We start from the raw sequence: 27,714 nt of genomic DNA on the forward strand, positions 1-27,714 counted from the left end.
CACAAACACACACCTCTTTGCTATTTTATTTTTGTTCTGTATTCAAATTATCCACACCTCTTCACATTTCCTTTCTCCTCAGTAGCTGGCACTAAGGCTCACTTAGGCTTGTAAAAAGGACTGACACTTTTTAAACTGTAATTGTTTCTCGTTGAGTCTTGTTGAAAGAATTCTGAGGACTAACTGGAGTCACCATTTGTGAAAAAGGTCCTTGGTGATTATACTGAGATGAGCTTCCATGTTTTGCTATGTACCTATAGTTACAAAAAGACAGAGGGAAAACAAACAAACAAACAAACAAAAGACCTTTAAAATTCATTCTCATATTGCTGAACACACCTTCTTCTCCCCCCTCATTCCATTCTTCATAAAGACTTATGTCCATTTGCCCCAGAGATGGTGGGACCTGTTCTAGAAGCCTAGTCACCGTGACAAAGGGTACTGGGGTGGGGTTTAGAAAATATTCTGGGGACAGTCTGAGAAGGAACAATTTACACAAGACTTCTGTATTCTTCTAATATTTTTTCAGGAAGAGGCACTATAAATAGTCTTATACCTAAAGCGTTTTATAATGCATCTCCTCGGCTGCAAAACCTCTAATCAGAAGTAGGGCTGACACAGAACTGACCACAGAACCATGTGTTCATTCAGTCTCCAATAAATAAATGAACAAACAAATAAATAAATAAATAGATTTTTTCTTTTGACCTGAAGATTACTCTTGAAGACTCCAAAGCAACTTGCTGAAAAGGTGCAGCCCTTCTCTCTAAAATTAAATGAAATGCAGTGCTATCTTATCTTAACTACTGCAAACCCAAGACATGGTCATACAACTAGTGGTGCACATAAAATATTCCTTCCTATGAAAAAAGGTAAACAGTGCTGTCAGAATTTAACTGCACTAAAAAACTTTGCGACCTTATTTTCTGACTTCATCTAGGGATTACCCAGAAATAAAAACACAATACAGCAATAAAGCCTGACATATAAAAATACCATTAATATTCCAAGTTGAAGAAACCATGTTTCTGATGTTCTATATCTACAACAGCATTGAGTTCAGAATGCTTAAAACAAGTATAAACAACTTTGTTCCACATAGTGTGGAAGGTCCTTGCAATAGAAATACAACACAGAAGTGGTTGCATGCTGCCTGTTGTAAGTGATATTACTGATACTTTTCACATGAACGTTTATTAGACTATGTTAGCAGTAGAGAAGCAAATCTTTATGATACCCATTATTGTCTCCAGGAGACTGACCATATATTATAGACATGTCAAATTAAGCAGCTATATAAATATCCACCACGTGCAATCACTTGCTACTTTCTAAGATATTATTACAGATTTGACTTGAGAATTATTAAAGCGAGAAAATAAGGGGTTGCCATTTTAAAAAACAGTACGAATGGCATGATGCCCCATGTGAAAATCATGTAGAATTGAATTGTTGTAGTCTGACCCCAAGTTCCAGGAATAAGCTCTCTTCTCTTCACCTCTCCACTACAGTCTAGCTTGACTTGTGATCACTAAAATTAACAGATTTATCTCACTTACTTTACAAAGGGAAAAAATAAAATGTTAAGCATCTCTGTTTTATAGGCATCACTAAATAATGTTGGGGTGGGGAGAGGGAGATTCCCAGCATCTGTAATACTTTTACAAAGCAGTTTCACAGAGTGATATAATCCTCCACCTTAAGTCAGTGAACACTATCGTACTCCCAAAGTAGCTGCAGAGAAAGTAAAAAAATGTCTGTTGTAATTTTCCAGCCAGGGGTACTAATCTCAGGAGAAGGTGCCATTCAGCTCAGAAAGAGCGTGGTAAAAGCTGGTCTGCAGGTTCTGGGTGTGATCTTCAAAAAAGACAGAAGATTTTGTCCTGGTTCTAGAAAGACTCCATTAGCACAAAACAAGAACCCTACTCTTCCTCTCCACCAAAAACTAGCAAAATTGATCCACTTTGAACTGCACCCACAGTAACACCTGTAGGAAGTAAAATGAAGTAACAGATGTGTTTTCCATTCTTAGATCACAGTGGCATCTGTCTTTTTGCTCTTGAAATCTGGTATCTGTCTGAAGCCTGTCAATGATCCTTGCTGAGATGCCTTTGCCTTTTTATTGTCTGACATTTACAAGCAAGTTGCTCTTGCATCGAGCTGCTCTGAGTTCAGTTTTATTAGGCTATGCAGCCTCAAAACTGTTGCGTATTTTCATTCCCTGACAACAAGGACTGTGACTACAGGTGACTGTCTATTTTCTAAGTCTAACCACAAGAGAAAAAGAGCTGAAGTGAATGCATGGTGGATAGCATAAATGGAAGTCAGTGCACTGCATTTTGCACAACAATGAAACAGTTGACAAGGTGAGTTCTTCAAAGGCCAGGCAGCTCCCTAAAGCTTCTCAAGCCTTTTCTGGAAACTTTCCACTGGCAGTGTTAAAAAGAATTGAAATGTGTTGTGAACAGAATCTTAAGGCCAATTAAACTGTTTAATGGAAGATAAATTTATCAGGAATACATGGAAACTTGGATAGTGTCACCATGTCCTAGATCATTCTGGAAAATAAGAAATCAGAATCTAAAGAGAAAACACAACATCATAAGAGAGGGAGGGGAAACAAACAGCTACTAAGCTATTCTGAAGCTGGGAGAAAAGCTGGTTTGGACCTATGACTATGTTTGTTCTCTTCAAAGAAATGGGGTTTTTCACTTGTTCTGAAGTGTCCATCTCTGTTTAAAATAAGGGGAGACACTTACATACTTCAGAAATGTGGTCCATAGTTTTAACAGGCCTTGAGCAGGCCAAAAAAGAGTAAAGATTATTAATTCAGTTCATGAAGTAGTCATGATAGTGATGTGAGGGAACAATGATTTTGCAAGCCAAATACATCTCAATGTAGAAATGTTTAGAAATCCTGATTTACCTTATTGTTAAGATACCTTCCCCATACATACTTTATTAAGTTTCATAAAAATTAAAAAATCTCAAGGTGCTTTCAGATTACCACGTCAATAATGTGGTGGGATCCAACACCAACTGTTCTGCATTTTTTAAGCCAAGGGAATGTCATACTTAACACTTATTTTTTCTTTAAATAAATAAATGCAATTAGGATTTTCCCTGTAATCTTTATGAACAAGCTGAGAAATATACCTCATACCTACCCATGCATTTGTGCAATTATTGATGGGGATGTTGATGGAAGATTAGAATTTGCTGGGTGGGTTGCTGACCAATGAACCTTGCCAGTGTATCCAGGGATATTTGGAGTGCTAAAGAAAAAAAAAAAAAAGTTAAAGAGCAGGGAGCAAGAAATAGTAAATTAAATGACTACAGACTTGGCATATGATTTACAGATCAGTTTTAAAGTAGCTAGTGTTTCTCTATCAAAGATGTTTAGGGTAAAAATTCATCATAATATAATGAGAAGTCCTTAAAATATATAAACTGGCATAGCTTCTTTGAGATAAGTAAAACAGCGTTATACTGATCTCATTGATTGATCCCAAACCCTTGTGTTAGGTATGGCGATATATTTTTTCTTTTTTTTTTTTTTTTTTTTTTTTTCAAATTTTTTAAGTACTTGGAGTATCTGTACTATCATTCATTATCATAAGCCACATTTCATCACTTCATGTCAAAGAAAATATGGGGTCATGTGATTCACAAAAAAAAACAAGGAAATATTTTTTTTTTTTAATGTGATATAGATTTAGCTGATATTTACATTCCCCGTTAAAAAGGAATTGAGATAGTAGGCTTTAGGCCAACAGGTGTGATTTCATGTGGCATAAAACACAAATGATTTCCCCAATAAGTCTAAAGTTCTCTAAATTTCCTCTAGAATATATTTACATGTTTGTGCAACATTACTAATATTGCTAAGACACATCAACTTAAAATTTAGCTTGAGTGCACTAGAGGGCTAAGACAGTGTGTTCAAAATTCTGGAAAACTAAACCCTTTTGTTAATTATGAACCTAAGTTTTAATGTGAAATCTAAAAAGAAAGTTTCTTAAAGTGGCTAAGGAAAGTATTCTACTTATTTGAGGTATAACAACAGAAAATTTTTCTAGAAAATGGAAGACGAAACAGAGATGGACCAATACCAAATAAATAAATAAATAAATAAAAATATATGAGTACAGAATGATAATCCATGAAGATTAAAAATAAAACAATCTAATACCCCAATATGACAGCTTTTTTACAGCACAGTTATTCAGAGTGTACCATCAGTACTGTTCTACACTGACAGCTCAAAATAGGACTCCACTGAATTATAAACACATTCAGCCTCCCCATATGGGGGTAAGTGCCCATGGCAAGCTGTTTCATCTACTGAATCAAGAAAATAGTTGGGACTATATAAACCTTACCTGTATTACTTTTTGTGGGTCATTTGACTACATGAATGGTAAATAATCTTAGATATTTTTTGGTTCTGCTGTATTGTGGGCAAAAATAAACAGTTCATTTAATTAAAAAGTGCATAGAGCTATTTGTTCCAGTAAGGCTGATTATCTGCTTCTCTGCAACTAAGTTCAGCACAGGATGCAAAACTGGACATATGAGAGAGATCAAGTTTATCAGATACTTCTTTGAGTTGTGTACTACAAAACCTGTCTTTGAAAATCCTTACCAGAATAGTTGAGGTAATGACAAAATGCTGTATTGATCTACCACAGTTACAAGGGACTACGCTTGTCACAGGAGCATTGGCAGTAGATGTTGTAGTCTGCACCCATAGCTGGCAGAAGGATAATCTAGTTCTTTTATTATTATTATTATTATTATTATTATTATTATTATTATTATTTTTATTTTTATTTTTATTTTTATTTTTATTTTTATTTTTATTTTTATTTTTATTTTTATTTTTATTTATTTATTTATTGGAGTAACCTTGCACAAACCCATATATCCACACACTGCTACATTCCCTGCATTACACTGCAGTGTGTGACTCTCCATAGAAGATGGCTTTGTAGTATCAGTACAGCAGTTCCGTAGAACTTAGGAAACTGTTCCCTGTAGGGAATCCCCAAGTAGTTGGCTGAGCAAGTAACAGACCTGCTGTCTGTCTTGACAGCAGCCACACAGTGGCAAAAAAGAGGCCTGGAAATCTGGTATAGAAGTGAAACATGTTTTCAGAATTAACCAAAACGGCTTGCAGACAAAGTTGCCTTTTCATGTCAAAGTAGATGATTGTCAGGTTATGTGCAGATGAAGTAACACTGTGTAGAAAAATTCATTTCCATACACAGGGATCCCACTGAGGTATTCAATGGACATTGAGTGTGTGTGAGTATAAGCCCATGCATTCAGCCAAACCAAACTTGAAAATGTGGTATTGTTCTGAGGGAGTCAGGCTGTAAATAGTTTTACTACTCTGGCAATACATTATAAAAAAAAGACATATCTCTCACATGTAATAAAGAAATTTCATTGATTTATTTGAAATTGTGTGAGCATTGCTGAGAAAAAATCACAACAAGAAGCCCCAATATTATCTTGCAACATTTTATGAGCCTATTAGGAATTAACTCACATAATAACTATAAAACTGTGGAGATATTCAAATACATTATGCACTGTGAGGGATTTGATTGATAAAATCTTCTGACCTTTAAAGCCTGAAAAACAAGAAGAATAGAGAAAAGTATAACAAATGACAAAATGTGACCCAAAAATCAAGCCTGAGAGATGACCAAAGGGGAAGATATAGACTATCTGTTAGAAAGGTTTCACAGAAATCATCAGCTTCACAACATGTGGAAAGAATGTAGCACTGAAAGAGAAGGGAGATGTGCAGGGAGAAGCCAAAAGTACCAGGATAGTAAGAAACAGTAAAGCAGCTGCTCTCCTGGGAACCTGCAAAGAAGATGCAAAAATGTGTTGCGGTTATCTATGTGATAAAGCAGAAGAAACTGAGGTTAAAAAAATACCCCTTTGGTTTTTTGTTTTTGGATCATGCTGTCTAGCTCTTGTGTGTCTTCTCTGATGAGCTGCTAAACCAGATTGTTGCTGCTAAAGAAAACAACTAAATGCCAGGCTACCACCGGGCAACATACAAAACTCCTCTGTGGTTATGCTGTCGTCATCAAGCTTTCTTTCTGTAACCATGACATCTCTCTTGTTCATGTACTTCCTTGTTATCATCCCAGAAGCTCTTAGTCCTAATGGTAGGAAACATACCATGCTAACAGCTGAATAAGCTGTAAGATTTTTCAAGTGAAATGTAGTGATTCTGAATGTCCTCTGCTTTGGTGTATTTCTGTATTGTATGTCCATCTCTGGATGTCTTTGAAGATTATTTCCCAGTAGTCTTTGGGAAAAACATTGTGGATCTAATTTAGTTACCTGCTTGTACTGACAGAAACACTTGAGATGCCTTAGGGTATCTGAGATATCCCTCTATAGTACAGGACCCACAGAAGACCCATACTGCTATGAAGCAGCAGCTGAAAGAGATGTTGTAGGATCTACAAGGTTTGGATACCCAGGTTTGCCACATAAATTTCAATCCAGCTGTCTTTAGAGGAGCAAAATCAAGATTGCCTCAAATCATTTTTTAATTCTTGAAAACCTTGGATCTAGCACTTCAACCTGAGCAACTGAGTGAGGCATGCAAATTTGTTGTGCAAAATTTCTGTCTCGTGAAAGCAGCCCTGAAGATTTGTATCTTGCACTCAAGAGCAAAGAGTTCTTAACATCCTACTCTTTCTTAGAAACATTGTTTCATAAATCCTAAAGAACAAAATCACCAGATAAAATCATTGATTAGCTTTTCTGGTCAGTGCAATTACAAAATGGGTGAGTCTCACTCACAATACGTAAGACTTGCAACTGGTTTCCACCTCAAATTCCCTGGCAGGAAGATCTACATGTCACTCATTTATAGTTCCTCTTTCTCTCCATGATCCTATTTGCCAAGTAGAATAACCCATGGTAAAAATATCTCTGCTGTGATGTTATGTCAAGAAATTCAATGCATACAGACCCACTGTTGGGAAGGAATATACCTGAGAGAACTTGTGAAGTCAAAACAAGGTGATCCACGTACAGTGAAGAATGGGACCAATAGGATTTTTGAATAGAGCATTCTTGGCTGCATTTCGTACCCTTCTCCCTCAGCCATCAAACAGTATAGGGAATTTACAAAAGGATTTGGGATTTCTAAAAGGATTAAAACACCCAAATGGTGATTTCCCAGAAATATTTTGGACCAGGTTGAGCTAGACCATTTTTTTCCTACAATTTTGGACCATTTTAATTTTGTATTCAAAATTTTCAAGCCCATTTTTTTAGTATAAATATATATATATATATTTCAGAAACAAAAAATCAAGTCAAGACAGCAATAAAATCTAATTTGGAAAATGTCAAATTAGGATATTTAAGCATTCCCCCCCCTACCCCCCCGCCCCATCCTGCCACCCCCCTGAATGACTCAAATTGGAAAACCACTAAAAATACATACATGGTGGACAAGCTGTCAGTTTCTGAAGAACAGACACATTGTGGGAAAGCTCTTAGGCAGTCCATGTAAATGACTGTGCAAGGTGCAAGGCAGCAGAGGGTCCTGCTAATTGTGGCCTGTGAGGTTTCTGTGGTAACTTGAAATGATAAGGGATGCATGCACACAGTCAGTTGGAAGCTGACTGTACACTGAAGAAATATGACTGAAGTCACTACAGATACACTGGTGTGATAGTAGCATTTTGCCCAATGTGCTTGGGAAACTGAGAATAAAGGATAGTTTCAAAGAACAGCTTTGCGCAAGAACCAGGACTTGAAACACTTAGGACTTTATCTTCCTGGAAACTTAGTGTATTAAGTTCCCATTTCAAACAACCGCTCCCAGAAATGGACTTTGGTCAGATCCCAGTCTCTCTCCAATATAGAGAACCTCCATGGCCTTGGCCAAGTCACTTCAGCTTCCTCAGCCTTCATCTTTCAGAAGTGGCATAATCTGCTTTCTCAGTGTTAAAAGCATGAACCAGCTGATGCGTCAAAAGTACTGCTGAGAAAACAGCACTCTGGTAGATCGCACATGTCTTGTGTAAGCACTGCCCTCTACTGAGTATTATGAGAGCCGATGAATTATGAGTAGCAAGTTTTAAAATGCAAATGACAGACAGATTTTTGTTTAACTCTGGAGGCAGAGGCTTTTAATGTGGAACAAGAAAATGTAATCTCTATTCTAACTTCTTTTGTCAAATTTCAAGAGTTTGCAGTAAGTACCACAGTGGGAAATCAAGCAGTGGCTTTACTGCAATAGAAGAGACACACAAAAGAGAAGAGCACGCAGCAGATAAAATGATCGATAGGAACTGTTGCTGTGTATGCTGGAATGCACTATGTGTACTGCACTATTACTATACTAAGTACTGCTAACACACAGAGGGTGTAAGGGAGTTCTAACAATGCCAAGAAGGAGAGTTATTTGCATCTGTCAGGCTGAGCACTTACCAGAGCCCTGCCCATGAATGCTACAGAGGAAATCCCCATCACCAGCGTGGGAGGCTTTTTTTCCATTGACCCTTAAAACACCTGCAGAACTAAAATACCACATCGAGCATAACCTTGTTTCAGCAGTTGAATGGGGAAGAGGTCAACTGAAGGAAAAAGCTGGTGACTATGCACTGGAGGAGGATTATACAAAATTACATACTGATGAGGATATTTAAGAAAAAGAGAAGAGCAGGTGATTACATTGGGAATCCATATGATGCAGTAAACTCAAGTTCTGTGTGGGTTTCTAAATTACTGATTTAAAAATGCACTTCTGAATAAGAAAGATTTTTTTTTTTTTCAAAGTAGTTGTTAATAACAAAAAGGAATGATTGGGTCACTGCTTATTTTCACTTATTAATAAGATGATGTCAAAAGTGCGCCATTTAGCCATCTGAGCCTTCCTGAAAGTCACTGTAGCTGTGCTGCAAAGTCACTTCTCCTGTGCAACTTGCCCAAGTGAGCTGAAAAGACAGTGTTTCCTCTGAATTCTGACTATCCTCCTCTTCCTTGATACACACTTGGGTTGAAGCAGCAGTTACATGCCAGATTTTTCAAGTGCTCAGTATCTAAAAGTTTCATTGTGGTGTTTGTGGCCAGATTAACACAGGAGCTTAGCATTCAACATACACCCAAAATGTGAGCTCTTTCTGAATTCTGGTTTTCAAGTGTGGTTGCTGAGCTATTTTCAAAAGCCTGTCTGGCTGCACAAAACATGCTCTTTTGCTCTCCGTTGCTTCCCTACCTGGTATACGGTTAGCTATGTGACATACAAAATCAAGTGTGCTTTTCATTTCCTACAAATGAATAAATAGTATAAGCAAATAATTAATAATTAAATCAGTAAGAAACAACAACAGACCAAGGAAAATAGGAATAATCATTTCAGATTCCAGAGTCTCCTAAAACAAAACAGCAGAGGTCTCAGTTCTCAGTTCTGCAAAGTATATGAACACATACTTAGTTCCATCCTGATCAGGAAATCTTGTTAAGCAAATATCTTCAACTCATTAATTCCAGTGGAATTTATACTTTAGGGGATTGAAGAAAAAGAAAGCAAATCCAAGGAGAGAGTTTACAGTGGGCAGACAAGAAGAGAAAGTAGGAAATAAAAAACATGCAAGAAAAAGAAACTATGCAAAAAAAATAGTAAGTTCAAAAATACAACAACAAAAATTGCCACTTGAGCCTCTGGAAGTATATTGGCCAGTATGCCTGTAAAAAATTGCACAAGGAGCATTCAATGCAAATACATGAAAGTATAAAAGTATTCATTTTGGAAGCTTGCTAGTTAATGGCATGAAAAGACAAGATTTAAGCCTGTGACTCCTGTACTCTACCAATGTAAATCAGTTGATGCAGCTTTGAGAAGTAAAATGAGATCATAATATGCTTTATATGAGATTTTTGGAGATCTACTGGTGAAAAAGACTTTATTAGAGTAGGAATATGTTTAAAAGATATTTTCAGAGTATTCCTTCTTAACAATTTGTTTTTTTTTTTTTGTTTTTTTTTGACCAGATTTTTATTTAAAATGTTTGTATGACATCCCTGGCAAAGAAATGGTAAGAACTGGAGATTTAATAAAACTATCAAAAATGTGAAATGAAGATGAAAAACAATCCAGTATGTTATTTATTTATTTATTTATTTATGTGGTAATGAAGCCGGATCCATGTGCTGTTATAGAAATGTGGAGGTCAAGGGAGGTGATTGTGCCCTACTGCTCTGCCCTTGGGAGGCCCCACTTGGAGTCCTGCATCCAGCTCTGGGGCCCCCAGCACAAGAAAGATGTGGGGCTGCTAGAGAGGGTCCAGAGGAGGGCCACAAGGTTAATCAGATGGCTGGAGCACCTCTCCTATGGAGAAAGGCTGAGAGAGCTGGGGATGTTCAGCCTGGAGAAGAGAAGGCGCCAGGGAGATCCCATTGCAGCTTTTCAATAAAGGGTGCTTATAAAAAAGATGGAGAGCAGCTTTTTACTTGGTCAGATAATGCTAGGACAAGGAGGAATGGTTTCAAATTAAAAGAGGGGAGATTTAGATCAGATGTTAGAGGGAAATTTGTCACTCAGATGGTATTGAGGCACAGGCACAGGTTGCCCAGAGAAGCTGTGGATGCCCCACCACCTGGAAGTGTTCAAGGCCAGGTTAGATGAGGCCCTGAGCAACCTGATCTGGTGGGCGGCATCCATACCAATGACAGGGGAGCTGTAGCTAGGTGATCTTTAAGGTCCCTTCCAACCCAAGCTGTTCTATGATTATGAATTTTGATTGTGAACAATTGCAGCTTTTAGGCACACATTACAAGATTAAGAAGGATGGAAGAGACAAACAAGTTCATTCTAATGCAAATTTAGGAGTCAATACACAAAGCAAAGATATCAAGAATGATGCTACATTCCAGAGCTGGAACAAACCTCAAGAGATTATGCAAACAATCCCTTTCCCCAAGACAGGCTTTAATGAAAGCCTGGAAAAGGATCAGAAGAAATAAATTACCATCCAGGATCTTTGATTAAGTATGAAGATGATGAGCCTGACCTGAGAAAAGTATTTCCACAGCTCTCTTATGGAAATGCCCACTGACCACCCTAGACTGCCACCAGAACAAAAACAGTTTTGATTAATAAATCCAGACATAAATTTAACACTTCCAGCTGAGTCACAACACTTATGACATGGCTTTTTACATGTGATGAAGACTTCAACAACCATTCTGCATCTGAATGACAGAGATAAAAGGCTGGATAAAAGATAACTTAAATTCCTAAGTCTTCACTTGTGTCTCAGCCTAACTTTTAAGAAATGTGGCCAACATTTTCTGCTAATTATTTTTTTCTAATGACGTTTAAGCAAAGCCCTATTTCAGTTTAAAGATCAGAGTTTGAAAAAAAAAAAAAGCCACAACCAAACAACAACAAAAAAAGGCACATGGTGGGACTCTGGATATATGAAGTTTAAATCCTAACTGTACTATAGATTCTCAGTGGGATTTGGCAAGCCACTTAATCTCACCTAGGTTCCCATCTGTAAAAGTTCCAAATTGTACAGTAAGGACTTCAGTTATCTGGAGCATTGTGTATATGCGCAGGGCTTTTAAACATGATTGATCTTATCCTAGGGGCTTTTAGGCTCAACTGCGGCATAAGTCATGGTTTTTATCTTCTTTCTAATTCCTTAAAAAAATAGAAGAGAAAAAAAAAAAAGAAGAAAAACAGAAGATGGTTTCCTGTTCTACCAAAAGGAAGAGAGGGTGGGCACAAGGGTAACATACAAAACATGCCCAGGTTCACCACTCTTCCTGTTTGTCTGTGCAAAATAACATGACAGATGACTCTTAGCAAGTTTCAGCTTTGCTAATTATTTGACTGGCAACCACTTTCTTGCATAGTCTGTGGAAGAAGAGTGTCTCCCTCCTGAGCACTGCCTGAGTGCTGTTGCCTAAGTGCTAAAGGCAGGAAGTGCAACTGCTAGTCCATGAAAGAGCGAAAGTGACTATCTGCAAAGAGATTTTTACATTTCACAGATTTACAAAGCATACTTATGCTTCTAAATCCAAACCATATATCTAACATATATGTAAGATTTCAGTGAGAATCTAGTGGCCTTTAAGCCTTTTATATATCCATGCAGAACTACTGTCAAATCACAAAAAGCAAAACAATATAAATATATATTACAGGAATCAGTTTTATGTCTTCTTTCTAACTTTTTTTTCTTCCTTCTGCTTTAAATCATATCAATCTTGATATCTTGCAGTCATAGACATACTGAACAAATATATTTTATGAAGAGCTCTTTAGCAATAGATTTTTTTCAGGTGAAGTTGAGTTTTTCACACCTTTGAGATATCTGAATCTTTAAGGTCTCAGGGCTCTTGGTCTCCTGCTTGCCAGAAATCAGTGAAACTCATTGCCTTACTCACTAAAAAACAAGAAAATGACATGGAGAATACTGGAGATAGTAATACAGAACCTGTTGCTTAAATGTATAAATCCACTATGATACTATAATGCTGAAAATAGCTCCAGCCAAGATGTCTGTCTGTTTGCAGCCCTACATGCACATCAGCTTCTATTCTCCAAAGCTCAACAGCAACAGCTGCATGATCTGGCAGAACTAAGGGTTAATATCTCTGCTCACTTCAGAAATCTCCATTCAGCACTATGGTGTGTGCTATGTGTGCTGTATTTTAAAGCACATTTCTCAGTAATCATTTTCTACTATTTTCTGTTCTAGTTCAAGCAGAAGTTGCAAGTTAGACGAAGACTGTGAGAAGCCATGCCTTGTGCAGGAGGTGAGATAAAACAATCAGAAGGGTGCATTAGGTACATTCACAGCTTGATATTAATAGGTTTGGTTGCAGTAATATGGGTCAAATTTGGCTATCTTACAATGCTCAACACCTTATATTGTCTGAGAACCTACTGCCATAATGTGTAGGGCTGTAAGGATGATGGTCTTTTCCCAAAATGTGTGGCAGCATGTAAGGCAGCATGCAAAATGATAGGTATTCTCCTTGAAACCGTGAAATGGAAATGAATTTCAGAAATTCAGAAATTCAGAAATTCAGAAATTCAGAAATTGCAGTCACTTTCAAGCCAGTTCCCAGCAACTGGGATGTTTAGCACATACAATGCTATATGTGAGTAAGGCCCAGCATTCTGCCTTTTCTTCAGAACCGAGAGGGAAATATTTTTGCAGCTTCTCTCCCTCTTCTTTCTCCAATGACATATCTCCTTCGTTGTTTTCACACAAATGTGAGCTATGCAAGATCACTGAAAACCAAAAAAAAAAAAAAAAAAAAAAAAAAGGAAAGGCCTATGCAAAGGGAAAATCTGATAAGGTAAACAGAACAGTCTCTTTCCTCTTTTATTTCACCATATTTAGCTCTTACCATTATGTTGTTACTTTCACCATTTTTTCTGTCTCAAAAGTTTGCAAATAAATGCTTCATACCATCTCAACTAAAGAATACCTTAGGAAAGGCTTAAAGTGAAAACCTTTCAATATCAAAATTTGTGATATAACTAATAAATACTAAGGTGGTGTTCCTAATGGTATTCAGAGAGCTTTTGCAAACTAGAAGGCCATCTAGTGGCTGAAGTTAAAAATCACATTTTTATCATTCCAAAAGTCATACTGCTCATCAAAGAATGCCATAGTCTCTCTTTTTTATAAATATTAAAAAGAGGTGTTTGAAGTATCAAAATATCCCATAGTTTGAAAATAAATGTAGATTTTTTGGAAGTAAGAACTCTGTTCATAATGGTTCAAACCCACTGAGCTCAGAAAGTTCTCTTCCATGTCCTTGGCACTTGAGCCTTAGATGTAACACAAATCTCTTTCCTGCTGCTGGGCAGTTATAGGAATGTGTGTGTTTGGTTGCCTGAGCATCAGCAAGAAACACAGGTTGGGTGTTTTGGGGTGTGATCTAGAAGATGTGCTTGGAGTAGTTTCACATACCACCTTTCTAGAATGAGAAAAAGGGAAAGACACCTGTCAAATTCTTAAACCTTAATTGTGCAATTAGTCTAGCAAGGTTAACAGCAGAAGTGAGAGAATACTCCAATTTCCATCCCGGCCTAGGCCAGAGCCTGCTGATCATGATGAGTTCATTTGACCAAGATGGTATATTGCACTGGTGTTACCACAGATAGCCTGTACTTCCCAGGATAATGCAGACTGAGGACAGATTTTCATCTGGCAGTCAGTTACTGTCAGGCCATTATGACCATGCTGTACTAGATGGATACCAGGGTCACTTGGGCCACAGTGCAGCTCCCAGATTTTGAAATTCTAGCCTCAATATCAGAAAACTAGCACTGATGGAAGGATATGTGAACATACAAGTTTTATTAAATACTACCATTATGTTCCTGTGACAAGGATATTTCCCTGAAAGCTGGGGGGAGACCAAAAAAAAAAAAAAGTTTTGAATTTCTGAAAAAAATGCAAGAAAAACCTAATCAACATTTTTGGTTAAAAAGCATGATGCTGGGTGTTAGGATTATGATTTCCTTGAAACTGTAACACTAATGCAGTGCAGTACAGAATCAGGCTATAATGTTCTATGAAAAAATTGTATAGAGTCAGAAAAGGTTGCATTAAAGTTTACCATAATGCAAGTAGATGTATAAAATTGGTTATACCACCATTTCAGTAGACAACTCTGCTCATTTTGTAAGAGCTGCCTTGGGCAATTTCGTGTATCTAGGCTAAATAGGTCCCTTAGATTTATAGAGACCTACATCAATCACTCTAAGAAGTTACTACTGTAGGCCGTTTACTATTGACTCAGTTACTAAAAAGGACTTTCCAAGCTCAGTCTTGAACCTAAAAACCCACTGTGCTTCCTGAGTTAACAGAACCTCATTCAAATTATTCAAAACTATAAGGAGTGTTCCTCCCAAGTTTTTAAATTCTTTTGGACCCAGGAGAGACCTTTAGTACTTTCTCTACCTTTCCTAAGTAAAAAGAATTCAAGATACAGTATCAAAATTATGATAATAAGAGAAACATACTGTGCAGTGCTTGTGTAGCGAGGTTTTGAAGTTCGCACACGGTTAAACATGATTAAGTCTACACTGGCATTGTCAATGTCTTCAAAATTTACTGCACCAACACAGCCACTGTTTGGATAGAAAGGAAATCAAAGTCATGTACATTATTCATAAAACAGATGGTGGAGATAGCTGAACCATATACTGCATACTCCAAATTTCTAGTTATTTATTAAAATGGTGCACAAGAAAAAAACGTGGAGATGAATTGCCCCATGTGTTTGGCATATCCCAAGATGAAAGCAATCATTTGCTGAATTTGCAGCACATAACAAATGACAGCACATAGTGCATATGTGTAGAGAAGACGATTGTGAAGAGCAGAAACAACATAGAAATTTGTCATCCCCTGTGCTTTTGGCTATGCCAATGATCACACTGGGATATTCTTTCAAAGAAGACATAATGGATCCTACTTTACACTTTACAGGTAAAAAGCTGGAGTCACCCACAAGCAGAGGAGACTCAGCACACCCTCCCCTTGGCACCAGAAAACACCTTAAGAATAGAACCCATAGTCTATATCTTGCTTCTTGCATCATCTACAATTGTTGCTTGGGCTAAATCAAAAATATAGGAAGTAGAAAGAACCAGAGGACATTGTACTCACGTATACAAAGGGATATGACAGATTCGAGAGCTTCGGCTTACACTGTTAAAAGACAAAATACATCAATAACCTTTTTTTTTTACAGCAGGCAGAATATTCTGACAGAATATTTATGAGGTCCCAAAAGAGATGTGGTGATAAGTCAAAGTTTTGCTCTTGGAATGATGCAATGCTCATTTGAATTGTGGTAAAAGACTGTGGTAAATGATTATGTTGGCATTTATGCTAAACGATCCAGTTCAGCATGCAGAATTTTGCCTTTTAACCCTCATCCTCAGATGCTGGGACTTCAGGTAATTTCCTACATCTGTATATGCAAGTTTTCTTTAAACATGAATTGCTTTTCTACGTGTAACGCTTTAACCAGTTCTTGAGAATATGGGAAAACCTAACATCACGTCTGAATTCCTCTCTTGCTCTGTCTCTGCAAGCTGCTCTCTCTGGCCACATCTATATTCTTTTGAAAGAACAACTTCCAAGAAGCCAGTAATAGTATGTTCTTACCTCTCTCCCACTCTGGAGAGGTGCCTGCTTGACTTTGAATGCCTGAGTGCCCAGCAGTGCACTTGGCCATTGAGTTTGGCCAAGCAAACCTGCTGGCCATGGCCTTGAAATCAGGCAAGTTCTAGCTTTCTTACTTTGCTTTGACCATGCTTTTCATCCCCATCTCTGCTTGGCTCACTACCTGAGTAAGCCTTTCTGAAATTCTTGTCAGTCTTTTATTGGCCTCATTTAAAACTCTAAGGTTGTTTGGGATTCTACGCAGCAGATAAAACTTCAAGTTTGTAAATGTGTATGATTACTGTGGGATTTTCATAAATGTCAAGTCTCGATGAAAACATCAGATATATGCAATCACGGCACTCATTTACATTACAGAATTCTTCTGTCCTGCTTTTTACTTCTCAAATTATAGAATGCTGCTGAATGTAGTCTTAAGAGTTAATTAACTGTACACAGACTTCCTAAACAAAGCGTTCAGAGGACACTGATATTCACACACACACAAACAAAAAGAAACTTACAAACAAACTGGTTTCTGTGGAGAGGTAAAAGATCTTGTCTGAAATCTGTCCCAAAGATTTCCAATAACCTAAAATCAAAAATAGATGTTTCTTGTAAGGCATCATTACCTAATTAATTTGGCTTAATAGATTCTTATTCAGCAATACACCAGTGAAATAAACTGTTAGGGAAAGGATGACCTGTGCAGAACCAATTGCAGGACTGAATTATAATTTAGTAAAATAATAATTATTACAGATAGTAATTACAAATAATCTAACTTAAGACTTCTTATGCTACAGCATCATTCCTATCAAACAATTTTTCATCAATACCTTTGTCCTCTCTTTGGGTAATATGTATGAATATCTTCTTCTGTGACAATTTACAGAGGGAAAAAGGGAAAACATATGAAACAATCTGAGGCAATTACTCGAGAATGATGTTGGCCTCTGACTTGGGACTATTTTTATTTGAAATCATTACTGTAGGTTTGTTTGTATGACCTATACAATATATAGGCTACATTTCATTAGCAAAACCAAAAAAGAGTTGGTAAGAAGTTGTTCACTGACTTGGCTTATTTCAGGCTCAGGATTGTATCTCCTTTTTGTGAAACACTGGGAAACAGGATCAGCCATCACTTCCACTGTTGATTCTGGAGGCTCGATTTTGGATGGTAACATCTTATCCCAAGGAACTTCTTCATATGCTCTGGATAACAATAAAAAAGGAGGTAAAAATTCTCCAATATAATCATTACTGAATGAAATCTGTAGCTAGATAATACAGAATTCTGTGACAAAGAAGGATGTGGAAAAAAAACAAAAGTATATTTCTATTTTAAAGGGACATAAAAAGACTGGAATTATATGTTGCCTGTCAGGGAACATGTAGTTATGGCAGAGTTTCACAGGTTTCTCTTCTTTAAAACTCTCATCTACTAATTGAAAGAAATAGTTTATTTTCCAATACACTTGTGGTGATGATAGGATTTGTCTAAGCTTGAAAAATCAGTTAAGCAGTATAAACAGAGATTAGACACCCTGCCTGTGGCAGTTGTTCAAGACAGATGTACAGAATATCCTTTAGGAAGCTCCAGTTTCTCTTCACTGCCTATAGAGGAAGTGGAGATGAATGGCACAGTCTGGATACAAACTTTTAGATAACTGCAGGTAATGAGATGAGTCCTATGCTAAGTAATTGCTGTTTCAAGACAAGAAGTCCTTAGTGATAGAAAAATTGTAGTCTCATATGCTCTGCTACCTAAAGGTGCATCAAAGCAAAAAGAACATGAAAAAAATGAAGCAAGGCACAAACAAAAAAAAAGAAGCCATGTCTCACTTTTGTGTACTTGACCTGTAGAAATAGTCTCTTGCTTTTTCTTCTCTCCAGCTCACAGAAGGATCGTTTAATTCCTAAGAGAAATCAAAGAAATGGCAGAAAGCAATGGTATATGATATTATGATTTCTTGTTTAAAGAGTGAATTGAGTGTATCTGTATTTTCCTAGCTTAATATTTTCTTTCATGTAAGAGAGTGAAACATGCCATTTCATACTCTTCACCAGCCAGCACTGGAGATTTATTTGGAGAAAGGCTCTACTTCTGAAAAGTTTTACTTAGGAAGGAAAATTTAATAAAGTGGATGCAAACTTAAAAACTAGTAGAATGACCTTGCCTCTGTACCCCTCAGGAATGTAGCTTTCCATTTGTTGTGTTATTTATAAAATGGCATAGCAAATGTACTTTGTGGTCCCTCATACATGCTTGATATATTCACATGACGTTCATAGCTATTAGAGGGAGTCCAACTTAGAGACCTATTTAAGCGTGTGCAACACTTTAAGGGCTACGAATACTCTTACCAGTGTAGAAGGATGAAAGATACCATTACATTTTCAGTACAGGAAAGACTTAATTAGACTTGTGCTATGGACAGATTGATGTCTTTTTATTTACTTTTTTGAGTCTTGCATCAAATAAGGTAGAATCATAGAATCACAGAATCATCAAATGGTTTTCATTGGAAGGGACCTCAAAGATCACTCAGTTCCAACCCCCCTGCTGTGGGCAGGGATACCTCCCACTAAACCAGGTTGCTCAAAACCCCATCCAACCTGTCTTTGAACACTTCCAAGTATGGGGCATCCACAACTTTTGTGGGCAACTGGTTCTGTGCCTCACCACCCTCATGGAGAGGAGTTTCTTCCTTATATCTCCCATCTTTTAGTTAAAAGTCATTCCTTCTTGTCCTGTCACTACAGTCCCCGACAAAGAGTCCCTCCCCAGCTTTTCTGTAGGCCCCATTTAGGTACTGAAAGGCTGCTCTCAGTTCTCCCCAGAGCCTTCTCTTGTTAAGACTAAACAAACCCAACTCCCCCAGGAGAGGTGCTCCAGCTTTCTGATCATCCTTGTGGCCATTCTCAGGTCTCACTCTAATAGGTTGATGTCCTTCCTATGCTGGGGGTCCTGGAGCTGAATGCAGTGCTCCAGATGGGGTCTCAGGAGAGCAGAGTAGAGAGGGAGAATCACCTCCCTCAAGCTGCTGGCCATGCTGCTTCTGATATAGACCAGGATATGGTTGTCTTTCTGGGCAGTGAGTGCACATTGCCAGCTCATGTTGAGCTTCTCATCCACCAACACCCCCAGGTCCTTCTCCTCAGGGCTGCAGTCATAGATAGTGTTTATGTATTAAATATATGGGTATTTATAGCAAATATGAGTTGGCCTAATTTTTAAAGTAATAATATAATTTCAGTTGTAGTTTTGGTATCTTTTGTATGTTCTAGTATTTTTGCTCTTACTCTGTCTTTAGTTACACACATATGACATGAGTAATATCAGTCCCACATTACAGTCTAAATGAATATTTACATACAAAAATGAATATTATTGGAACAATGGCTCCCATTAAAATTTGATCAAGCATGCACTCATTTGCCCTAATTAGATGAAGAATTGAATAAGTCCAGTTTCACTACACTACCATAATTACTGCTAAAAGTACGTCACATGGAAAGCAGAGTTAAAAAAAAAAATGATTTTACTGTTTTCCTTTATTACAACAAGAGCACCAGGTACTTGCCTTGAGATTGGGATCCATACAAAATGCAGAAATACGGTTTTGGCCAGGCAAAGCAGGAGCAACTTTCACTGGAGTTGTCCAACCTGAAAGAAAGGGCTTCCTATTGTGTTAATCCCTCTGCAGCAACCATTACTTTTTTAAACTGAATGAAAATAACTCAAACAGTTTCCCATAAAAAAAAAAAAAAGATGCACCAATGTTCAGCTACCCATTAGTACTCTGAAAGGAATTACAAATGTCCACAAAAATGGTTTTTCATGTTTGCATATTATACATTCTTAATACATGTAAGACATAAAACTATTAGAGAGTGTTCAAAGGAGGGCTACAAAGATGGTGTATGGTCTAGAGGGTAAGATGTTTGAAGAGTGGCTGAGGTCCCTTGGTTTGTTCAGACCAGAGCAGAGCTGGCTGAGGGGAGGCCTCATGGTGGCCTGCAGCTCCCTTATGAGCGGAGGGGCAGGCGCTGAGCTCTGTGCTCTGGGGACAGCGACGGGATCCGAGGGAATGGCATGGAGCTGGGATAGGGGAGGGTCAGGCCAGGCATCAGGGAAAGGTTCTGCACCCAGAGGGTGTTTGGGCACTGGGACAGGCTCCCCAGCACAGTGGTCATGGCACCAGGCCTGCCAGAGTTCAGTACGTGTTTGGACAGTGTTCTCAGATGTTTGGTTTAATTTTGGTGTGTTCCTGTGTGGAGCCAGGAGTTGGACTCAATGACCCTTGTGGATTCGTTCCAATTCAGGATATTACGTGATTCTATGATTGTACATTAAGTTAATCACATGGAAGCTGGAAGTAAAAGATAGATAATACCACACCATACTTTGCTATGGTTTGGCCAACTTCACATATTGTCATGTACAGAATTAAAAGTACAGAATTAAATTTGTGGGACGGTTAGACCTCTTTTCAAACCCTGGTGGTTCTATGGTTCTATGAAATGTATAGAGAAAAATATCCAAACTCACAACCGTTGTAATAAAAGCTTGCTAATGCAACCCAAACTAGTAATTACATATTGCATTTCTACAATTACATAGTTTTGCCAACCTTGTTAGCAATAAACGAGCTATTCCATGAGCAGTAGGTGAATGATTTCCTGAAGATACTTCTCTCCCTCCATCATCCTTCCAATTTCATATTCCAATAACCTGAGCTCTCCCTGACTAGGTCCATTAAATCAGGCTTACTCATCAAGAGGCCATAGTCTACAGTTAGTGTTGATTCACATATGCACTGACTAGTAAGCCAGCATACACTTGCTGGAAACCAAAAGAGTTACAGTCAAACAGAAAGATGGTATAATGCCCTAGTTTCAGCTCCCTTAAGAGGAACACTTATTTATGCCTTCCTTTTCAACCTGCTTTTCACTTCCAGACCCCCCTAAAAAATTCTGATAAATATGAAGCTCTATGTAGCAAGTGTAAGCTAAACGATAATAGAGGTACTTCTCCTATAAAGGTATACTTTGAAGAAGATTGTCCAAAGTCTAAAAGTTGGAAAGCACTGTACAGAATGAAAAATTAGTTCTTGAAGAACTAGCTACTAAAAGTATAAAAGAAAATCACAGTCACAGGCAAAAATCACTAGATTTAGTGTCAAAATGCTGTATGTAGATAGCGAAATAATACAACCTGCTTTTTGAAAGAGCTTTTTGCACAGTGTACTATAAATTTAAGTTGCTGTTTTTGAGAAGCTTGAAAGAATTCATGGATATTTGTACTGTGAAGAGAGCTTTCAAACAGAATTCCTCTCCAATTAAAACAATTCAATTGGAAAAAGTCTCTTAAATAGGCAAAGTGCTTGCAGTAAAGACGGCATCTGCATCTTCACTGCATCAGCTTGGTGTAAACTTTAAATGTTATCTGCAAATATATGACTTGCACTCATATGGGAATGCTTCCATTAAGTTTTATGTCTGAAATTTTGTAATTACTTCATGAATATGTGTGTACTAGTGCCCTCTACAGGATACAGATTGCTCACATATATGCATATATCTTAGTAATTCCATAAAAGTAGTCTTCCTCTTATTCATTGATTAAAGAGCTAAAGGTTGCAACTGTTGTTCTTTGCACTGTCTGTATAAAACTCATTTCAGCTATAGTGTCCTTAGGAGGATCTGTATATATTTTTACATTTGCTTTGGTAATTGTACATAAGAAATTCTACAGATCTCTGCTCTCGGCACTGTATGCTTTAATTAGCTGTCTTGATTCCACCGTCCTGCTGCTGAGATGATTAGTTGTCTGACATTTACTTCTCTTTTTGCTTTCAGAGGAAAACTCTAGCATAAAAACTGCAATAGTTCTTTTAACTTTCAGGAGGTTTCTGTGCCCCTAGTGATTTGCTTAGTCCACATTTTAGATTTTTAGTCCACATTTTTAGTTTTTAGATTGAAAACAGCATAATCTGTTGTTGTCCAAAATGGGCAGTAAGTAATCAAATCCTTAGCAAAACCAAAGTTACCATTTATGCAATGGCAGTCAGTCCTCAAGAGTTTGTTTGGGGATTTTATGCAGGTTTTTTTTGGGATATCCTACCAGTTTATTAGGCAGTATGTTATTAGGCATTTTGCTGTGTTATGGATAATTATTTAATAGAACTTCTTACTTATATTTTTCAGCCTACTTGCAGGCCAGTTTGCATTCTTAGTTGACTTTGTTTATGTGCTGCAGTTGTTATGAGCTATGCATGTTGGTTATGACTACTCTGAATCGTCACTTTTATGGTTTCTAAATTGCACTTTTTTTTTTCTTTTTTTCTCTTTGTTTATCATGTTGTAGCCTCTGACTAGCTTTTCTTCCTTCTGCAGGCAGGTAAAAGGTCCTGTTACACACTAAGGCAGCACCAACATTGTTTACAGTCATTTTTTAACATCATATGAAAGGTAGGCGAGGCTGATGTGCCTCATACTCAATGTGTGACTTAGTCTTGGATGATCGGTGCTCTGTTGGGAATTGGCACAAAGGGCGTGGACATGAGTTTGTGGAACAATTGTTCGATCTGAGCTTGCTTTAAGCAACCAGGAGCAGGCCTCAGCAAATCCCATGGCCTGCTGTAGCTGAGCAAACCAAGCTACCAGGGCAACTATGAGAAGTTCCCACGACAGTGTTCCCACGTCGCCCAATTGAGGAATTCAGAAAAATATTGTTACCAGCAGCTGGCTTCAAGGACAAGATCTACGCGACTGCTAATCACAAGGGGGTTGTTTTCTTGCAGGTGGGGTTGTTTTCCTGTAGTTGTTTGTCTAAGTGCTTTTGACCAATAATCTTGTGTGAAACACTGTCCGCCCCTGTTAAGTTCACTATAAAAGTTAGGCTACTCGGGCAATAAAATGGAGCATGATCTGACTCTGCTGGTGTCTGTCGTGCTTTCGGCCATGCTTCCTGCAACGTGCTCTAACAGTGCTCTGGAGAAAATGCTTCTTGCTTCTGGGATGGAAGCACTGTGAAGTGAACTCTTCCTAGTAAAAGGCCATTGGGAAGGAGTTTAATGTGATCACAATTATTTCAACAAGTTCTGCATCGAATTCTTGAACAGAGCCTCTTAAATCAACACTAGAATGAAGATAATTCATTAGATCAGAGAAAGAGGGAACAGGTAAATGGCCAGTTTTTAAGGTGGATGGAGATATCTGGTAGAGAGACCTGCAGGTAACTCATCTGGGTTTAGCACTCAGTTGCTTAACATAATCTGGAAATAGAGGGTTGTGAGTTAAGTTATGGATTCAAAAAGCAACTGGATAAATCAATGAAGACAAATTATGAATCCACAACTACTAACTACAAGAACACCACCTCCTGGTCAGGAATCCCTGGTTCACAAATCATCGTGATAGGAAAATACACCAGGGAAAAACAATGACATGCTTGCTTGATTATGGAATGGCTTGTGTTGGAAGGGACCTTAAAGACTATCCAGTTCCAACCCCTCTACCAAAGGCAGGGACACCTTCCATTAGACTGGGTTGCTCAAAGCCCCATCCAACCTGGCCTTGAGCACCTCCAGGGATGGGTCCTGGGTTCTTAAGCTATTTCCTTTAATTGGTTGGCTTAGGTCTTAAAATGACCTTCTTTGCCAGCTTCTCATCATGCTTTGATATTACAGAGCCTCACTGCTCTGTAAAATTGCTTTGCTCAGTAGCTGCAAAAGGCTGGTGGGAAAATTCAAAGTAACAGTGCTGATTGCCAGAGTAAAATCTGTACATTTTCTCACTACAGAAAACCTCCTGCATATTGTAGATGTTCCATATATCTCAGCTCATCTGTCCCAAAGGCTGCTTCTATTTGTTGTTGTTGTTGTTGTTGTTGTTGTTGTTGTTTTACGGTGCAGAAACTGACTGTACAATTTGCTTGCAAAATGCCTGACTGATCTCTCTTTCAGTGCAACTTCCCTAAATGACTTAGGAGTGGAATGTCTCAGGACTGGTGTCAAGAGAGATTAGCAACTTGCAAAGCATCACGTGCATGGGGGTTGGTAGCTGGGCTCTGAATTGTATAGCTGAAATCTGGAATGTGTTTATGCGGTCTCATTAGGAATAGTAATATAAATCACATCTACTTTTTAATCTATATTCACACATTTGTAGTCAATACCTCAGCATCAGAGGAAAACTTGTAAATGAATACTAGCTTTGGCAGAACACTTGCACAGCTTTTCCTAATACATTTATGGTGGACTCTATCTGTTTCAAGGTTTTGTACCCGAGTTAAGTTTGGCTTTGGGTGGTCTAAGAAGTGGTCTAAGAAGTCCTAAAGGATTTCTGTTCTCCCATCAACTAGACATTGAACAAGGTCTTAAATGCTCTGCTCTGCTATTTGTCAGGAAATGCCGGAAGTATTCAGGGGATTTCCTAACACTTTGCGGTGACTTGTTATTTCAGGTTAAAACTCATCATGGCTACTGTACATAGCTTCACATTTTAGACACATTCTTTAAAACATTATTTAGCTTCAAAAGATATATTTTTATTTTATTTTATTTTATTTTATTTTATTTTATTTTATTTTATTTTATTATTTTATTTTATTTTATTATTTTATTTTATTTTATTCTGGAAACACTCATTAAAATGTGCTGACTTGTACCTCTTTACTACAGCCAGGACAGTGAATCAAGCATTCTACAGCAGTTACTGCATTCTGTTCAAATATCCAGCACAAATATATTTCATAACAGTGTTCTTTCAGAACCTCAGGGATGGTGTCCAGAAACTAATTTTATTTATTTGTTAAACATCAGCATTTTTTTTTAGTGATTAAGAAATAAAAGTAGCAGCCTGCTTTACCTCCAAGCCGTGCCCTGACTGAAGCAGCTGGCACAGCTCTGGAGTTCCACCGTCTGTCCTGGCTGGTTTCCTCCTGGAGGATCGTGTGCCTCCTGTGGGCAGTCTGGGCCCCCTTTCCTGCAATGGGAATCCGCTGCTGAGGTTTCACATCACTGTAGTCCACCAGGGATTCAATAGCTCTTCCAACATGTGGCTGCAGATCAGCATCTCCTCCCGCACTCACAAAACCTGAGCAGGGATCTACTAAAGGCACATCATCTCGGTGTGGGAATAAGGGGTAATTTGGCCCAACTGGAGGGGTGTGCGGATGGAATTTGAGGAAGGAATTGCTGTCTTTCTCTTCAAAACTGGTAAAGTCATGTCTGTTCTCAGGACCTCTCACAAGAGGCATGCATGTCTTCTTTGACAAGTTTTGGTACTGTTGGTGACCTATCCTGTGAAGTGGTTCAGCTGATACGGCGAAATTCTTAAAGACAGTTGCCTGCCTTTCAGCTCCATGGGAAACTGTGGTCATTCTCCTTTATCTCCCTTATGTGGCAGTGAATTTAACAGACTCCACTTGCTTCTGTTTCTCCAAGTTTCTCAAGTCCTAGCCAAAAAGAAACACAGTAAAACTAGAAGTTATCATCCAGTGTATCAGCGCAAAGGAACTGCAAAGAGCAAGGCAGTGGCTTAAGCAGTGAATTCTTTCCTGGAAAGGGATTTATCAAGTAAGGCGCATAAAGAATGGAGCTGCTGAATTAGCAGTGAGTCCTCTTGTTGCTCGGTAACAATGGAAACAGACTCACAATGAAACGTCTCCTGGTGTGTAACGTGGCTCAGCTGTCCCACAGCTACCCCGTCCCTCGTCCCTCACAGGGACACAGATAGCAACTTGAAATGACAACAGCAATTACTTATTCATCTAGGAGAGGAAAAATTAACGTGCTTTCAATTTTGTTACATATTATCTGGTGTTTTCATTGATTTGTTTTAAAATAAATTGTTCTGTCCATATCTAGACAACAAATATGAATTACACTGAAACACAGATTTAACACAAAATTTATCAAATGCAACTGCAGATAAATGCAAATACAGAAAACTTGTAATTATTATTTAGAATAAGTAAGCCAGATGGACATCACAACATTCCATGCAGCTCAATTTCTTGCAGTTTTGCCAGTTGTTCTATCGCTTGTCAAACCCACTAATGTTCCAGGTCAGAAAATGCAGCACTCATTGCCTAATCCCAAGCTCAATAGTCTTCACCTAGCAATCAAAATAAAGCAGTCTGATTTATAGGGGCCCTCTCTGCATAAATTCTGTGCTCTCTGCAAAGGTCTGGCACTTAAGAAAAATCAAACTATGTTTATTTAGACAACTCCTTTCATACTATGGAGCCTTTATTTTATGGGTTTGTCAGGATAAATTAGGGCACAGAGTCTGATCATTCTCCCATTTATGTTAGTGTCCCAAGAATATAATTTCCTGGAATTCCTAACTTGCTCTTGACTAACATGAAATTGTAAATGGGCCTAACATTTATTACACTACAGGTTTATAGCAATAAGAAGTTGTGTTCCATAATGCAGAATTAAGGCAGTTCTCTTTTGATTTTTTATTTTGCTGATAAAGGAAAAAAAAAAAGCCTCCTTCTTGACTATGACAGCTTTCATATACTGATCACGAGAAATAAAATGGTAACAAGTTGCATGCGAGATCATTCTATGTGCAGCAGTGGCATTGTAAGGCTATGAAACTAAAAAAATAACTACAAGAAAAATAAATACCAGAACTCTTGGTCTGACCCAACTAGTGTCCATTTTCTATAATAATTGTACATTCCAGTTAGTGACATGATACTTTCAAAATTTGACTTTTGCCTGTAACAAGCCTTTAAAATACCATACTAATGTCTGTATTTACTGATACTCTGTTATCTCTGTACAAAACATATTCAGTTTATACACTAGAGCTAACACGCAGGGTTGCAATCTGACCTGCTTCCCCACGGCTTCATTTTTTCCTGGAAAGTTTAGTAAGAGATGGCAGGAGAGGCGAAGACACAGGACCCAGGGGAGGCACGGGATGGAAGCCATTCCAAGGAGACCTCATGCTTTGTTGCAGAGTGAAGTGCAATTAAAGCTTTACTCTGGATTTTGATGACAGAGATTCTGTCCAGATTATCCTGGGAAACGAATTTGACAGCTAAGGAGGCTGAATGGTTTCTAATGCCAATTTTTAGCAGCAATTTGTGATGGAAGAAAGAACGTGGAGGAGGTGGTGAGATGTTTGTGCAGATGTGCTGTACTGGCTGCCTGCCTTTTACCTTACTTCAAGATTCCTACGGAGCAGTCTTTTTCTTGATGTCTTTGACGTGAACAGCTGTATTTCCTCTCTGGCACAGTACCAACATGCCAAATTTCCCAGCCCAGCCACATTTCGCTGCCAGCCTTCGCCTCCTTCCCAGATAACTCCCGACGCCCACCTCACCGCCTACACCAGCGCCGCCCGGGACTCATCCATCCCGCACTCCCCGGCGGCTGGCGCTGGAGCTGCAGCCGCGGCAGATGTTTCCCGGGGCTTTGAGGATGTGAAAGCCTCCCCCCTTCCCTTCCCTCGCCCCTCCGGAGCTCGGCGAGCTTCGGAGCCCTCCGAA

At 38.3% G+C, this 27,714-nt stretch overlaps 1 protein-coding gene across 5 annotated transcripts; it reads right to left on the reverse strand.

The window, feature by feature from the left end:
* SPMIP7 (sperm microtubule inner protein 7) lies at positions 1 to 27,671 on the reverse strand. Of its 5 annotated transcripts, none has more exons than XM_072034931.1 (10): positions 27,544 to 27,671; positions 25,074 to 25,662; positions 19,784 to 19,866; positions 18,042 to 18,115; positions 17,273 to 17,411; positions 16,718 to 16,785; positions 15,693 to 15,734; positions 15,044 to 15,151; positions 3,168 to 3,275; positions 1 to 254 (listed from the first exon to the last, which is right to left on the reverse strand). In XM_072034931.1, exons 2-10 carry the CDS (start codon positions 25,585 to 25,587, stop codon positions 131 to 133), a joined length of 1,260 nt encoding a protein of 419 aa, XP_071891032.1. In that variant the 5' UTR covers positions 25,588 to 25,662; positions 27,544 to 27,671; the 3' UTR covers positions 1 to 130. The 5 variants fall into 5 exon arrangements, with proteins under 5 accessions (XP_071891032.1, XP_071891030.1, XP_038030999.2 ...); XM_072034929.1 differs by lacking the exon at positions 27,544 to 27,671 and adding an exon at positions 27,390 to 27,528; XM_038175071.2 differs by lacking the exon at positions 27,544 to 27,671 and adding an exon at positions 27,385 to 27,524.
* Between the last annotated feature and the right edge of the window lie 43 nt (positions 27,672 to 27,714).

Source organism: Anas platyrhynchos, chromosome 2 (genome assembly GCF_047663525.1).
Source record: "Anas platyrhynchos isolate ZD024472 breed Pekin duck chromosome 2, IASCAAS_PekinDuck_T2T, whole genome shotgun sequence".
NCBI lineage: Eukaryota > Metazoa > Chordata > Aves > Anseriformes > Anatidae > Anas > Anas platyrhynchos.